General features: G+C 43.0%; 1 protein-coding gene across 3 annotated transcripts in view; it reads right to left on the bottom strand.

Annotated features, from left to right (window-relative positions):
* Window positions 1–16684, bottom strand: part of HEXB (hexosaminidase subunit beta) — a 244837-nt gene that overhangs the window by 91114 nt on the left and 137039 nt on the right. For all 3 annotated transcript variants that reach the window (XM_069223910.1, XM_069223901.1, XM_069223892.1), the window contains exons 8-9: window positions 10050–10230; window positions 9860–9946 (exon numbers count right to left, since the gene is read on the bottom strand). In XM_069223910.1, the coding sequence (XP_069080011.1) occupies window positions 9860–9946; window positions 10050–10230 (268 nt within the window). The remainder of the gene's footprint in view (window positions 1–9859; window positions 9947–10049; window positions 10231–16684) is intronic.

The following is a 16684-nucleotide window of genomic DNA, read 5'->3' on the forward strand; positions in this document are numbered from 1 at the left end:
AAGAACCTACGGCAACTCGCCAAGGCGGGAAGACGTTCAACTCACTCTTGGAGGCAGATATCTCTGCACTATTGGCTACATCCAAACCATACTCACACCTGGCAGACCGCCTCCCTGGCAAAAAAAAAAGTCAACCAGACCCTTACCCCCATCTGGACAAAGATCACTAACAGCTCCCTGCAGACCAGCGTGATACCAGACTGCCTTAAGCTCTGTCAAGTCACGCCAATGCTAAAAAGAAAAAAAGAAAAAAAACATGAGCAGACCCGAATGACCTCAGCAACTTCAGACCAGTCTCCAATCTACCCTTCCTTGCCAAAACTCTAGAGATGTGTGTTCTCTCAGCTAAACCAACACATAGGCAACAACGACCTTCTGAACCCTCTTCAATCTGCAATTAGAAAAGGGTGCAGCACAGAAACAGCGATTCTAAACATAGTAGATTCCCTTCACAAATCTCTAGATTCTGGCAGATGATGCTTGCTCATTCTCCTAGACTTATCAGCGGCCTTCGACACGGTCGACCACAAGCTGCTACTGGACTCCCTCCAAAAAAGAATTGGCGTGGAAGAAGTGGTCCTGCGCTGGTGCTCATCTTTTCTACAGAACCTCTCTCAACAAATAAAAATAAACATGACCTCTGACACAACTGCAATAACCAGAGGTGTTCCACAAGACTCTGTCCTCTCGCCCACCCTCTTCAACTTCAACATGGACCCCCTTACGGTCATTCTCAACTGTGCCAACATCCCCTTCCATCTGTACGCAGATGACACCCAACTTTACATGGAAATATCCTAAATAGAGGATATACACTGACAAAATGCCACCCTCAAAGAACTCTGTCTATCCTACAACCACCTAAAACTCAACCAAGATAAGACTGAAATTCTTCTCATATGAAAGCAGCTCCCCCAGATGCAAGAACGACTAAAATCCATAGATGCTCTCAAATGCAATCTTACTCAGACTCTGTCAAGTCCCTAGGAATCACTCTAAACATCAGTGTGACTATGAAGGACCATATAAAGAATAACATGAAGAATGCTTTCTACAACCTGAAACTGCTGAACAAAATCACACCATTCCTACTGCCAGATGACCTAAAAAATGCCACGCAAGCACTGGTGCTTTCTAGATGAGACTACGGGAACGCCATCATCCTCACTGGCATGGCGAAAGTCCAGCTTGCACCCATGAGATACATTCCCCATGCAGCGGCCAGAATGGTAACAGGAATTAAAAAATATGACCAAATTGCCCATGCCCTGAAAGGACTAAAGTGCCTCCCAATTGAAGCTCAGTGCAACTTTAGAACTGCCTGTCTAACTCACGGGACGGGATATTCGCCCGTCCTGAGGATCAGATGATGCTGACAAATACTCCACTTGATTGGACAGATCATCATCTCCTAACTTTCAGGTTTATGAAGGTCTATTCATCTCCGAGCTTTAGCGCTAATGGCAAAACTTTTAGACATTGGAATCGTATTAATAAGCAACAACTAGGCCCAGCGCTAGTGGCAGGATGGGCAGCCGCCAAAAACCTTTCTCTGTCAGCTACGGACAGTTTTAATTATGGATTAAAAATATTGCAATTAACCAATTTACCCTAATCTAGACCTCCGTCTCTCTCGGAACGAAAAAAACAGTTGTCCTTGGTTCACTAAGGACCTCAAGCAACTTTAAAGGAAATATTGCCAACAAGAACGGCGATGGAAGTTAGACCCTAACTCGGCTGAGTAAGATAAATTAAGAGCCGTCCTGAGAGTTTACAAAGAGGAGAGTTCTAAAGCTAAATCGGAGTACTTTACCCAAAAGATTAAGGAGGCACTAAACACCCCCAGAGAACTTTTCAAAGTTGTATGCTCCATGACGGTGCCTCCCTCCCCGGAGTTACAAAATTCACAAGAATTCTGCAATAAGGTGGCAACTTTCTTTAAAAATAAAGTTCTACAACTTTACTCGAGCTTTAGTTATTCTGAAGGGACAGATTGCTCACATGACACTGCGAATAGTATTTTTTTTTAGATATAGATTGTCCTTTGTTAACCAATTTTCAGTTATTTCAGAAAGGATTAAAGAGCTGATGTTAGGAATCAAATCAGGCTCCCCTAATGATCCTTGTCCTCCACGTATCTTAAAGCAGGTTCCGGACCTTGTCTCAACAGCCCTTGCCTCTGTTTTAGTGGACATTCTAACCACTGGAGTTTTTTCTCCTTCTTGGGAGGGAAGCAACGGTGGTTCCCCTGAAAAAGAAACCTGATGGAGCAGGACATGATTTGAGCAAATCTATTTCTCTACTTCATTTTCAGGCCAGGATCTTTGAAAAGCACATCAATAATGAATTAGCCAACTTTCTTCATAATTCAGGAGGCTTAGATTCTTCCCAACATGGCTTTAGGAAGGCCCATAGTACAGAATCAGCGTTTATTACCACTTCTGACACGATTCGTAGACTGGTGGATGAGGGGCAGAGATCTTTATTAGTCCTATTGGACCGATCTGCTGCATTTGATACTATCGCGCCTCAGATCATGGTATCCCATCTCCATCCAGCAGGAATTAGAGATACTGCATTGAAGATCTTGGATTTTCTTTTTTAAGAGACAGATCTATTACGGTGACCTGCGGAGATTTCAGGGCACCAGCATATTGTTTGCCATGTGGTGTCCCACAAGGCTCCTCACTCAGCCCCACCTTATTCAATCTGTATGTTGCTGCTCTAGCCAGACTAATTAGCTCATTTGGTTTTATGCCCACCTCGTATGCGGATACTCAGCTGATCGTTAGTCTCAAAAACATGGGAGAAAGTGGCTGACCGTTTTAATAGCTGTATGCGAGAAGTCAATACGTGGATGGGCTTGAATTGGCTAAAGCTGAATAGTGACAGAATTTTGGAACTCATGCTGGTGACCTCTAGAGTGTGGCGAGCCTCCCGCCCCTATTACTACCACCAGAAACTTGGGCATCATTTTTGACAATTAGCTTTCCTTTAAGTCCCATGTAAATTCCATCACTAAATCCAGTTTCTGGACTCTGAAAATGTTGAAAAAGATTTTTCCTTAATTACAGAGGGAGTGGAGAGTCAGTCACCTTGGCACTGGTAATATTTAAAATGGATTACTGTAATGCCTTGCTGCTCAATCTGGACAATTCTTCTCTTAAGAAGCTTCAGTTGATTCAAAACACTGCTGATCGTTTCATATTAAATCTCCCATGCTCAGCTTCTGCCAGTGGCAGTCTAAAACAATTACATTGGCTACCAGTTGCAAAGCGCATCAAATTTGAAACCCTATGTTTAACCTATAAGTCTGTGCATGGAGGTGGATCCGAATATTTATCCAAGACTACACTGGTATAGACCTAGGCGGCAACTCAGATCTACAGGAGCCTTCATGATCCAGGTCCCTCGTACTCACAGGGCGAGGTAGGGTGACAAGGCTTTTACGGTAGCTGCTGCCACTCACTCCCTGGGTCCATAGGAAGGAACAAAATGTTTTGACCTTGAGGGTTGGTAAAAACCTGGATCTTCCCTTGCTAAGCTTCTTTTCTATCGTGTTCTTTTGGCCCTCAGTTACTTACTCGCCTCATACTCAGCGCTTCAATGCCACGGCTGGAATGAGCTTTATAAATACCAAATACAAATAGAAAGCCCTGCACAATGGGAAACCAGCATACCTCGCCGCTAAACTCATTAAGGCAGGACAGACAAGAAAACTAAGAAGCCCAAACACCTTTCTCCTCATCCCACCCAAAACCCATAAAAAAATAAAATAAATAACAGTCATGCGCCTTTACAAGCAACACCCCTACAATCTGGAACTCCATACCAGTACACATAAGGTCAAACCCCTCCCTCCAGATCTTCAAGAAGCAGCAGAAGAAACTCCTCCTCAACCAACATCTTAGCTAGCGAGCCACCCATCACCCTAAGTCCCATCCCCCGCCACCCCACTCCTGTTTATGAGAAACTATACCTGTATATAATCGATGTGTTTTATAACATGTACTGTTGTAAAACACGGATATCCTCGGGTCATGCCAGCGCAAAAGGAAACTCTAAATAAAATAAATAAGACTAATGGTCTGTCGAGAGGACTCTGACCAAAGGTGTACTGCAGGACAGAACTGGCAAAACACCCTTTCTATTGGACCGGTTTATCAAGGCAGGAGAGTGTTGTTAATGTATGCACAGACGCCCAGGTTACAGCCATGCAGGTGTAAAGGACAGACACTCCGCATGTCAACACAGAGGTAACAGACTTTGCTCTGGTCAAATGGGCTCCAGTACCGCTGCAGGCAGATTATTATCCAGTACGAAGCAGATCTTTGTTCAGAGGACAATCCACCATGGCAGGACCCTCCATTGCACTGCCTGAACCCACAAACAGCTGAACTCCACAAACAGCTGATCATCTATCCATCTCCTTCACATGATTCTTGGACACTTTTAGGGGCTAACAAATAGAGCCTCTTCTCTTTCGAGAGGCAAGGTGCAAAGAACACTGGGAGCATGCTGGATTGCCCATAGTGGAAAGGAGCCATGACCTTTGGAAAAAAGGCTGCCAGAGTCCTCAGCACCAGTTTGTCTGGACAAAAGGTGGTGTAGAGCAGTTGCACACACAGGGCCTAAAGTTACGCTGTGTATTGAGCTGTCATTGCAAAGAAGAAGACAGTCTTTAGAGTCAGAAGACGCAATGAGCAGCTGTGCATCACATCGAAGGGGATACACATGAGGAATGTCAAGACCAAGTTAAAATCTAATCGGTGGCATCACAAAGTGTTTGAGAGGAAACATGGGAGTCAAAGCGTTAATAAACCACATCACAAAATAAATTTAATCAAGAATGGTTAGACCAGTAAACGCAAAAAGTTTGAAAAGGCTGAAAAATAATCTTTAATTGTGCCTAGTGCAAGGCCTTGCTGACCTAAAGACACAGCAAACACCAACACATCCAACAGTCTGGCTTGAAAAGGGTCTGTCTTGCAGACTGCACATCAGGCAGCAAACATGCCTAAAAACCTACCATAAATGGGAAGTGTGGAAAGGCCCCATCAACAAGGATGTCATCCACAACTTCAGGTGGCATATCAAATGCAGTGAACTGCTGCTGCTCACTCTCCATATATGGAGGTATGGATTGCGTATGTTTGGATGAAGAAACCTGCCTTGCTCTTGGGACAGAAGATCTTCTCAAAGTGGTAGGGCATATAGTCATGGGCAGAAGTTCCAGGAAGCACACACTCCCGGCCCATTCCAGATCCACTAAAATAATTGCAGCCTGGCCTTCCTTGATCTTTTTCAGAACTCGTACCGGAGTCCAGTGTTCCATAGCAGTTGGAATGTATCTTCTAGCGGGTCTCTTCGCAAAAACACCAGCATGCAAAGCAGTGCACAGTGCACATTCGACTCTGGCAAAAAAAGTCTAGCCAGTGTTCATGCATTGCTGGCAGATGCCCTGTGCAACCTTGTGATGCAAACTAAATTTGCGATCCACCACATGCCGCCAGCAAACCTCTTTCACCCTGACATTCAATGATCTTGCCAAGTGGCTCACAACACCAGGGAAATGTGCTGATGCTGCAGCCAACTCTGCAGGAACAGAGCCATGTGTCAAGACCCAGGACTCACTCCACCTGCTTTTTGCACTACCAGATGGTTGTGGTGTTGTCTATGAGAACCTGCGCCCTTTGCAAGATGGAAGAAACGCTTTTAATGCCAGCTGTATAGTGTTTAACTCCAACAGATTAATATGGAGCTGGGTTTCTGTCTGAGACCAGAGTCCTCTGATTGCCAACCTCTCCAAGATGTCCTCCGCACCCCAGCAGTGATACATCCATCACCAATGTAAGCACTGGGTGGGGAAGGCAAATGGGTCTGGCGCCGGAACATTTGCAGTTGATCAGTCACCACTGCAGAACGTGTGCAGTCTCCTCCGAAATCTGAATAGAACTTGCAATATTTCATTACAAACTTTGCAAATGCCACCTGACATAGCCAAACAGGAAGATGCAATCAGCCCAGTAACCTCAGATGATCTCGCGGGGATCCAGAACTGAAGCAGAAACAGCAGTATCATAACATGAATGTCCTTGACTCATTGCAAAGAAGTGCAGGGCACTAAACTGTATACTTACAACTAACAGCTCCAATGAAAGGAAGACTCTGAAGGAGTTTGGTGCAACTGTAGGTTGTGGAGAAACCTAGCGATGTTAGGAGGTTCACTGTCTGATGGTGATCTACAACTGACTGTGGCAAATCCACCTTCAACAGCCAGTTGTCAACGTAGGGTTAAACAGGTAGCCCCCCAACCTCTGAAGATGGTCAGGGACCCCTGTCATAACTTTTGTGAAAGCCAGGGGGCACCGGGGAGGTAGGTGGGGAGCATGGCAAACTAAAAATACTGCTGGCCCAACATGAACTGCAGGGAACGCCTGTGGGACTGCAGGACGGCTATATGAAAATACACATCATGCAGAGTTGAAAGATACCATCCAGTCGACCAGGTCTAGGACAGACAGAGACTCTAGGCTAGTGTAAGTGTTTTTAATTTGTCCTTTAGGCAACCATTCCAAGAGTGAAGATCTAAGCCAGCCTGGAACACAATCTTTCTTTGGCATTAAGAAACTGCAAAAAATAAAAAATAAATAAAATAAAAACGTCCCTATTTCAGAGTCTGAAACACCCTTGATGGCTCCTTTGATGAGTGAAGCCTGCACCTCTTGGATTAAAATGGACAGCTGTTCGAATGAGACCCGACCATGGTGTGGGAAGAAGGTACAGAAGAGCTGAAAGAAAGGTAAAGACACAGCCATACTGAAAGACAGGTTGTCACCCTGGGGGAAAAAAAGATGGATTCCTGGCTCCTACAGGTTGAGTGTGCACCATGAGCAGCAAGCTAAATCAGCTGGGGGGACTGGTGCCCTTGATGTCCTGAAGTCACCTGCTAGATACACGTCCTCGAACTAGAAAGGACTGGCTGCAATACAGGCTCGGAAGATAGGCATTGCCTATATGCTAACCCCTGGAAGTAAACCCGGAATTCACAAAACTGATGAGGAAACTTTGTTAGGGGCCAAAAGACCCAGAGTGTGTTTCTTTGAAACATTCCTGGGCAGAATTAGCTTTAATAACAAACAGGCACAAGTCATCAAAAGGCACACCAATAACGGTCCTGTACTTCTCCAGAGAATCCTCTGGAAGGCATCCAGACATCCATGCCAGACCACAATGCACTACATCAGTGCCAATCACCAGTCCCGGGCAATCTGCAGTATGAATGTCAGCACAAATCACATACTTGGCTGTATTTGACTAGTCTGAGCAAGTGACATCATCTGGCTTTCTGGGCCTGCCAGCAAGATCTTGCTGATAATATCTCAAAGGGAATGTGTATTTCGGACCAACAAACAACCTGCACTAACTGAGCCCAATGTCAGCCTAGCTGACGAAAATATACGTATGCAGAATGCCTCAAACAACTTAATCTCCATAACCGGGGTGAGCCGTAAGAAATGTACTAGGGTTCACCTTGCTGGTGGAAGCCTACACAACCATGACTCTCCGGAAAGGGATGCTCAGTGAGGAAATCAGGGTCATTCTATGATGTCTGGCAACCTGCCTATCCGTAGGCAGGCAAGAACAGAGCTTTGACCAAGTGCCCCGTAAGGTGTCAATAAGGGCCTCATTGATTGGCAGCAAGAGCTCAGATGTGGCCGGCCCAGGCCACAAAACTTCAGTAAGTACATTTAAAATAAAGCACTTTCCTCCACTGGAGGACCAAAAGGTGAATTCAACCCTGTATCAGGGATGTATCAAGCTCACTGGCCCTCCTATAAGTCATGTGGAACCTCATCCTAATGAGGGGCAAATCATCCCAAGGCCCATCATTATTGTCCCTGGGTGGTGGTTCACTTTGGCAAATCATCCCAAGGCCCATCATTACTGTCCCTGGGTGGTGGTTCACTTTGGCAAGTATAAGAGACAAGATAATGGAACTGCTGAGTATGTGCCTGCAGTAGAGATAGAACAGAATCAAACTCGGGTTGAATGGTGACCGGTTGCGCTGTGGGAAGTACAGTGTACCTTGGTCAGGTTCATATTGAAGCTGGTTCGAAGTCTGTCATCATAGTCAGCTGTGGATTCTCCTTGGGAGTCCGAATCAGCGCAAACAGAGAAATGGCCAATGCAGGTTGTGGCGCCGGGGCGGACTCCTCACGGGAATCTGTGGGGGCCCATGACCGGCTCAAAAGTTCTAGATGGCACCAAGGATGGATCTGCTAGCAATAATCCCAAATGAGAGCCCCTGCAGATCCTTAGTGCCCACAGGTGCGCCAGAGGGAGACAAAAGAATGCTTGGCTTATTTAAAAAAAAAAAAAAAAAGGCCTTAATCTACTGTGGTGTCACCAATAGTCCAGGGAATTTGGGATGAATCGGGACCAACTGAGGAACCAGTTTCACACCTAAAAATCAGGAGGGCGACTGACTGACCCCAACACCCTTGCTCCTTCAGGATGGGGTTAAGCCACGTTTCGCTTACTTGTGTTTACTCTAGTACTCACTGGAGGACGTCATTCATAAACACACCTTCTTGCAGGAGCGGGATCAGGTCGGGTCTTTATGTAAAGGTATCTACTTCTTGTGTTCATCAAAGCATAGCTTCACTTCACAGTCCCAGAATGCCTTTGGTTGCATGAGGGTATAATCTTTGCACAACTAAGTCATGCCCAGAGCCAAAAATCCAAAGGTGCATCTCCTGGGGCATCTGTAACATGTGTCTCCTTCAATCGCTGCATGGTTTGAAGCCTTGAGCTTTTTGGGGAGACATTTTCCCTTGCACACTGGATTTCTTTAGAGGTGTTGTTGGGAGGTCGACAAGTGAGACCAAGGAACTTATGTCTGCATGCAGAGGTAGCGCTTACCTGCCGCTCTGCTAAGTCACTTCCGTGTTAGTACTAGGCTAGCACAGAGCTGCATAGCACCGCCTACTAGCACATGAAAGTATTGCTGTCAAATTCTTCTGGATTTAATCTGGTGGCTGGGGAATGTTCTAAAGGTGAGGGATTTATGGTCAGAAGTAGCCATCAGAAACAGCGAGATACCAACTAGCCCAGAGCTGCATGGCTGACTCCAAAGCTAGATGAGATAGAGCCTCTGCCTCCTAGCTCAATGTACAGATACAGGTTCAAAGCACGTGGAAGGCACGTGGGGATTTGTATGATCAGTGACTTGATGCAGACAGTATTAGAATTTTACCACCTGATCCATGTGACCTCTTTCAGCCTCCAACACCAATCAAGGTTTCCACTAGGCCACTCTTTAAAGGCTTTTACCTCATCTGAATATTCTTGGTATCCACTGAAAGCAGTACCCCCCTGGTCTAGCCAGCCATACCTCCCATCAAACAATCAGAATAGCATTTCTTGCTTCTTTTAACCCCAACAAATTCCCTTTGCTTCCAGTCACCACAGGTCTGAGCTCTTTCCCAACCTCTCTCTAATAAATACTTATTGAGCCCCTACCTCCATCACTTCCTACCCCCAAAATCTGTCATTTATCCTGGCCTCTATCTGTGACCTGCTTCAGTATGCCCATAAGCTGAATTAAAAGGGCTAGGACAGACCTGTTGTACCAGAGTAACAAAGATGACTTCAAATTTAATAGTGAAGTCTCAGCCTTCAGTCTGTGTTGATCTGGAAAAATGTAGTATTTAAAATATTACATTTGTTTTGAAACACACCTAAGGCAACTTTAGAGCAGGAAGATAAAATATTTCAAATGGTAAAATCAAGATACTTATTTTTTTGCCCAATGCAATTAATAATTTTACCTCAAGGAAAAGTGAAGTACACTTACTTTTGAATGTAAAAAGATTCAAGTTTACTGTAGTCGGTACCAAAAGAATGCTCTGTCATGAACTTCTTTATATCAGGATTTGATTTCCTTTAAAACAAAAATGCATAAGTTTTTTTTTCCCTTTTTGTAAATCACTTTCTTACACAAAAATGCACAGTGTAACTTGGTATTAAATAAAACTAAAACGTACCAACAACTGAAGTCTACTTCGTCTCCACCTAAGTGTATGTACTCATCAGGAAAAACAATACTGATTTCTTTGAACAACTTGATCATAAAGTCGTAGGTGGTATTTAGAATAGGGTTTACAGGCCCATAGGTACCACTGGGCATATTGTCCTTGTAGCACGGTGTAAGAAGATCTTTCTGACCTGAAATATTTGAAGATATAGGATGAAACAACTGCATTAAAGGTGTGTATTTAATCGTATAACAATAGACACAATCTGAACAGTTGCTTTACATTTTAAAGGAGCCTAAACTGGTATTATGCATGGCTATTATAAAGTGGGAATAATAACAAGCTTTAATAATCGTATATATGGGGTTCCTAAATATTCTGCTAGCTACTGTGGCTGATCAAACTTTCGAAATTCTGCCTTTTAAAGGTTATTGAAGATACATTTTACAAATCAATTGATTATTTAGTAAACAGTGTATAGTATGCATGACAATGTAATTGTGTTTAAGAAATAGTGACATTGGACTCAGCTGTTAGCAGATCACAATCATACACAATTCTATCCCCTCTTCTCCCCAACCTCAAACAAATAAACATAGTCCCAATTTGAGACAATTTAGAAATCTAAAGGAAACGGTCCATCATGGACATCTGTATTCAACAGCTGAGCTGCTGAAACTTTACTTCCCCCTTAGTGCAAAGCCCAGTTTTTGATGTTTGGGCCACTTTATGCTTAAGCCTTCCTAACTTTTCACCCACAAGACAATTTACACCCTTTCTATTTCCCAGCTGTTGGGGATTCCACAGCTACGCCAGGGTTGTGTATTCCCTTAGAGAGCTAGCCAAGAAAATAGTTAAAATGAAGGAAAGGTTTGGCAAAAAGAAAGCATACATGTTCAATGAAAATGTAATCACCAAAAGGTTTCCAGTTTTCAGGAACGAGAGTGGTAAAATTAAATAAAAATAAAAAAATACATTTTTTTTTTTTTTTTTTTATATCACAGATTTTCTATTTTTCCTAATAGTCAAATTTTCCTTTTTTGTGGTTTCAACTTACTTTGTTTGTGGTGGAAACAGGAGTGAAACCCATGGATAAAACTAGAAAGCTATACATTTCTGAAAAGTAGACAATATTATGTACTACAAGAGGGGATCCTTCAAGAGAATCACAGTATGCCTCCATTGGAAAAAGATACCCACTTAAGCCGGTTTTCTCCTTGAATTAAAAACAGCACCAGACCTGTTCTCTCCAGGACACCAGCTAAGTCCTCAACAGCCAGAGGATGCAACATTGGCCTTTAAAAAGTAACTCAAACAGTGGTCCAAGAAAGGTTGTGTCTGCAAGGAACAAACCAAGAACTGTGGGGAAAAGAGTGAGTAGAAGGTCCTGAAACCCTAATGTAAAGGTGGTATCTGTGGGCAAGAAGGGGGTTGAACAGGAGAGTACACCAGAGAGAAGGGGATGGCCATGCTCAAGATGAGTCAGCATCAAAATGGGTTATTGCAGTTATCGGATGATTATTAGAATGTTAACCTTGTTTGGGGTTGTTTTAGTGGAGAGGGAGCAGTGGGTTCCTCACTGAATGACACATACATACCCGCTAGTGCACATTAGTTACTATGACAAGTGCACCAGCATGTGATATCGCTTATCAGTAGAGCGTTGAAATCTCCTTCTAGGAGGTGTAAGTTCTGGAACTACATAAATCTACACAATCTGGACCTTATCCTTCTCCATGAGACTAATCCAGTTCTCCAAGATACTCACTCTAATGCAGCAAGTTTTTTTCATAATGTGGCACAAAGATTATCCAATATAATACGGGGCAGGGAACTCCACTAAAACAGCAGGGTTGGGATCTTGGAAAAGAGCAGTTTAATAGGGGTGGGGAGTAAAGGTGGGGAGAGACCCAGTTCAGAGTTTTCTGAAGGGACACATCTAGAAGGGCCACCTTTCCACCACATATAACTATATGTGCCTCAAACATACGCCAAGATCAATTCCTCAAAAACACCATATAATTTGGTGATCTATAAAGTGCAGAACAGATATTCACAGAAGGAAGTGTCCTGGCGCTCAGATAAAAAGACCAAAAAATGTAAACTGGAAAAACAAAACACTGTCACCTCGGAAGGGGAGATGAAACCTAAAGCACTAGAGGAAGGCTTTCATCTGACAGTGGAAATATCCCCTGTGTTCTTAAAGTAAGAGGTAGGGCGGTTCCATGTTCTGTCTAACAAGTGCAAAGAATCACCCCGTCATTCTTGATTTCCTAAAAATGGGCACTTTAAGTAGGCTTGCAAATTGCGAGGCTGAGCTGGTGAATAATACGCAAATGGTGATCCCATCTCTTATTATGAATGGTCTTATGGCAAAGGCACAGTGCTTTAAATCAACATCTGTTATGCACTGGGAGCCAGCGTAATTATTTTTCTGTTAGTTGTTGACAGAAGCAGTTTTCTTTACGTCCAAATCAATAAAGCTGCAATATTTTGTAGAACATACACTTTGTGTATAAAATCTCTTGGTCATCCCACCAGAACTGAATTGATAGTCCATTCTCACAGGTACAAAACAGGTCCTTCCTAGCAGATGTTTGAATAAAACATCAATATATTCTTACTATACCCAAGTAGATGAAAGCTGCTCAAAGACAGACAGGTCAGAATTAACAAGTACTCTCAGATTCCATGCATGGGGCACCAGAAATGGATCCTCATCCAGTTCTTCAGGCCACCAATGCTGTGGCCAGTTATGTTTGGCTTGGAAAATTACGGTTTTCATCTTGTTTTGGTTTAGCAGGGCACCACAGTTTGCATTCATTCATTCAGCTTCATTACATAAATACTGTTTCAGCTGTGCTTCAGTCTTATTTGGATTTTTATTCAACCTAATAAACAACTGGTTATCATCCGCATAAGTGTAAAAAGAAATCCCAAAAGACTATTAAACAAGCCAGAGGGGCCACATATGGGTTTAAAGAGTGCTGACTGAAGAGTGAACCCTTATAGACCCCAACCAAAATATTCTTAGAACAGGCCAATAATTACCCAATGCCACCACCTGTGTCCGGCCCTGTAAAAAAAAGATGTGAAGTCAAGGTTGTCCTAGAATTCCCTGCTGCCTCTACCGCTGAAATAAAATGGAGTGGAAGACAATGTTAAAAATGGTTGATAGATCGAACAATATCATGGCTGCCACTCCATTTTGACCAAGCGTGTTTCTAATTAATTTTGTTGCTCTATCAAAGACTGTCTCAGTTGGTCTGTGTGTAGTATCCTGGCTGCCTCCAGATGATTGGATAGCTGTTCATCTTGGCAAAAAGTGTCAGAAGGGAGATAGGCTGAATGTTGGGTAAAGCTTCAGGGTCTAAGGAAGGTTTCTTGAGCAAACAGAAAGCAATTTCAGCTTTCCATTTCTTATTAAGCCAGGAGAGTTGCAGGTTTTTACTATATAGGGTAGAATTAATTAGCAGACGTTAAGTTGGTGACCTTCGCATACATCAGTCAGGGAAGAGGAAACATTTCTATTAAACGTTTTAGTGTTTCCGGTTCAGAGACTAATGTGAACACAGACCATAAATATTTTGGGATGGGGGTAGGTGTGACCCAGATGATACTGCTAGGTCTCCTGTTGACTACAGAATATGGACTAATAGATATTGAATCTTCTGATGAAAGAAGAAACATTGTCACAATGTATGGGACAGCTTGGGGGAATAACTATCTGCCCCTGGGCAGAATACTCTTAAGCAGTGGTTCCCAAACTGTGGTCTGGGGACCCCCTGGGGGTCCACGAGGCCTCCTCAGGGGGTCCACGAGGCCTCCTCAGGGGGTCCACGAGGCCTCCTCAGGGGGTCCGTGACTGCTTAATATTACTTAATTTTCTAACAGATGAGATCCAACTTTCAGTAATGACTCAGTGGAGGGGTCTCCGGATTCCAATAATTATTCAGTGGGGTTCCCTGCGTTCCAATAATGTTAAAGTGGGGGTCCACAGAAGTCAAAATGTTGGGAACTACTGCTCTTGAGAACCTAAAACCTTTCCTGGAAGGATGTATTGAGCCTCAGATCTGCTTCCCATAAAACGAGTGATCCCTGCCTTTTTAGCTGCCTTGTGGTAAGTGTGTAGGCAGGATGAATGGAAAATGTCACTTACCCAGTGCACATCTGTTCGTGGCATGTTCCGCTGCAGATTCACATGCTGTGCATATGGATTACGACAGTGTTTGGCTCGGAGTGTTACAAGTTGTTTTTCTTTGAAGAAGTCTTTGAGTCACGAGATCAAGTAACTCCTCTTCGGTTCCATTGCCAATGGGCATAGACTCCATTGAGAGATTGTTTTCCCGTCAGAGGGTAAAGGAAGGAGTGATAGAGTATATAGATATAAAGTAAGATATGTCCATACAAATGTAAATGTATATACAAATGTAATAACAAACGACTACAGGCTCATGTGAATCTGTAGCGGAACATGCCATGAACAGATGTACACTGGGCAAGTGACATTTTCCGTTCGATGGCATGTGTAGCTGCAGATACACATGCTGTGCATAGACTACAAAGCAGTTTGTCCTTCCCAAAAAAATAGCGGTGGTTAGCCTGTAGGAGTTGAAGTTATTTGAAATAACGTTCTTAGGGCAGCTTGACCTACTGTGGCTTGTTGTGATAATACATCTACACAGTAGTGTAGAGTGAATGTATGTGGTGTTGACCATGTAGCTGCTTTACATATTTCAGTCATTGGTATATTTCCTAAGAAAGCCATTGTTGCACCTTTCTTTCTTGTAGAATGTGCTTTGGGAGTAATTAAAAGCTGTCTTTTTGCTTTGATATAGCATGTTTGGATGCACCTTACAATCCATCTAGCTAAACCTTGTTTTGATATAGGATTACCTATATGTGGTTTTTGGCAAGCTACAAATAGTGGTTTAGTCTTTCTAAATGGTTTAGATCGGTCTATATAGTACAATAAAGCTCTTTTGATGTACAAATGTATGTAGAGCTCTTTCTGCCACAAAATCTGGCTGTGGAAAGAAGACTGGCAATTCCACAGTTTGATTAAATGTGAAATGGTGATATGACTTTTGGTAGAAACTTTGGATTTGTTCTTAGTACAATTTTATGTTTGTGTACTTGGAAGAAAGGTTCTTCAAGAGTGAAAGCTTGCATTTCACTTACTCTTCTTAAAGACTAAATTGCTACTAGGAATGCAACTTTCCATGTTAGAAATTGAAGTTGACATGAGAGCATTGGCTCAAGTGGTGGACCCAAATGTCTTGTAAGCACTATATTTAGATTCCAAGATGGAACTGGTGGCATTCTAGGTGGAATGATGCGTTTTAAGCCTTCTATGAAAGCTTTAATGACAGGAACTCTAAATAAAGAGGTATGTTGTATATTTTGTAAATATGCAGAAATTGCAGTAAGATGTATTTTTATTGAAGAAAATGCTAAATTAGATTTTTGTAAATGAAGTAAATAACATACAATATCGTGTATTGATGCTGTAAGAGGGTCTATATTTTTAGATTGACAGTGATATACAAATCTTTTCCATTTGTTTCCATAGCACTGTCTACTAGTGGGTTTTCTTGCTTGTTTAATAACTTCCATATATTCTGATGGGAGTTGTAAATATCCAAACTATGACATCAGGAGCCAAATTGCTAGATTGAGTTCCCTTTGGGATTTGGATGTCTGATCTGACCTCCGTTTTGTGTCAACAGACTGGTGTGCATGGCAGTTTGGAATGTGGTACTATTGATAGATCTACTAATGTTGCCCATGTTAGTGCTATGAGTATCATGTTGAGTGAGGTTTGACACACCCTGACTAGAAACGGAAGGAGTTGGAGGGGGGCTAAAAGCGTACGCAAATATCCATGACCAACTGATCCACAGAGCATTGCCCTTGGATAGGGGATGTGGGTGTCTGGATAGAAAGTTGACATTTTGTGTTTGCTTGTTGCCAACAGGTCCATGTTTGGTGTTACCCACTTTTGAAAGTAGTTTTGAAGTACTTGAGGATGAATCTCCCATTCGTGAGTTTGCTGGTGATTTCTTCTGAGGATATCTGCCAACTGATTGTCTATCCCTGGGATGTACTGTGCTAATAGATTAATTTGGGTGTGGATTGTCCATTTCCAAATGTTTTGGGCTAGAAGGGACATTTGGCATGAATGTACCCCTCCCGGTTTGTTGAGCTAATACATGGTTGTCATGTTGTCTGTTTTGATAAGAACAGTCTTCTGTGTGAGGAGAGGTTGGAAAGCTTTGAGTGCAAGAAAGACAGCTAACAACTCCAAGTGGTTTATGTGTAGCTGTTTCTGTTTGACATCCCATTGTCCTTGAATGTTGTGATTGTTTAGGTGAGCTCCCCAACCAATCATTGATGCATCTGTTGTAATTATGGTCTGAGGCACAGGGTCTTGAAATGACCGCCCCTTGATTAGATTTGTGGAATTCCACCACTGAAGGGACATATATGTTTGGCTGTCTATCAACACTAGATCTTGGAGTTGACCGTGTGCCTGTGACCATTGTTGTGCAAGGCACTGTTGTAAGGCCCGCATGTTTAGTCTTGTGTGAGGAACAATTGCAATACAGGATGCCATCATCCCGAATATTTTCATGATAAATCTG

This window comes from Pleurodeles waltl, chromosome 1_1, assembly GCF_031143425.1.
Source record: "Pleurodeles waltl isolate 20211129_DDA chromosome 1_1, aPleWal1.hap1.20221129, whole genome shotgun sequence".
Taxonomy (NCBI): Eukaryota; Metazoa; Chordata; class Amphibia; order Caudata; family Salamandridae; genus Pleurodeles; species Pleurodeles waltl.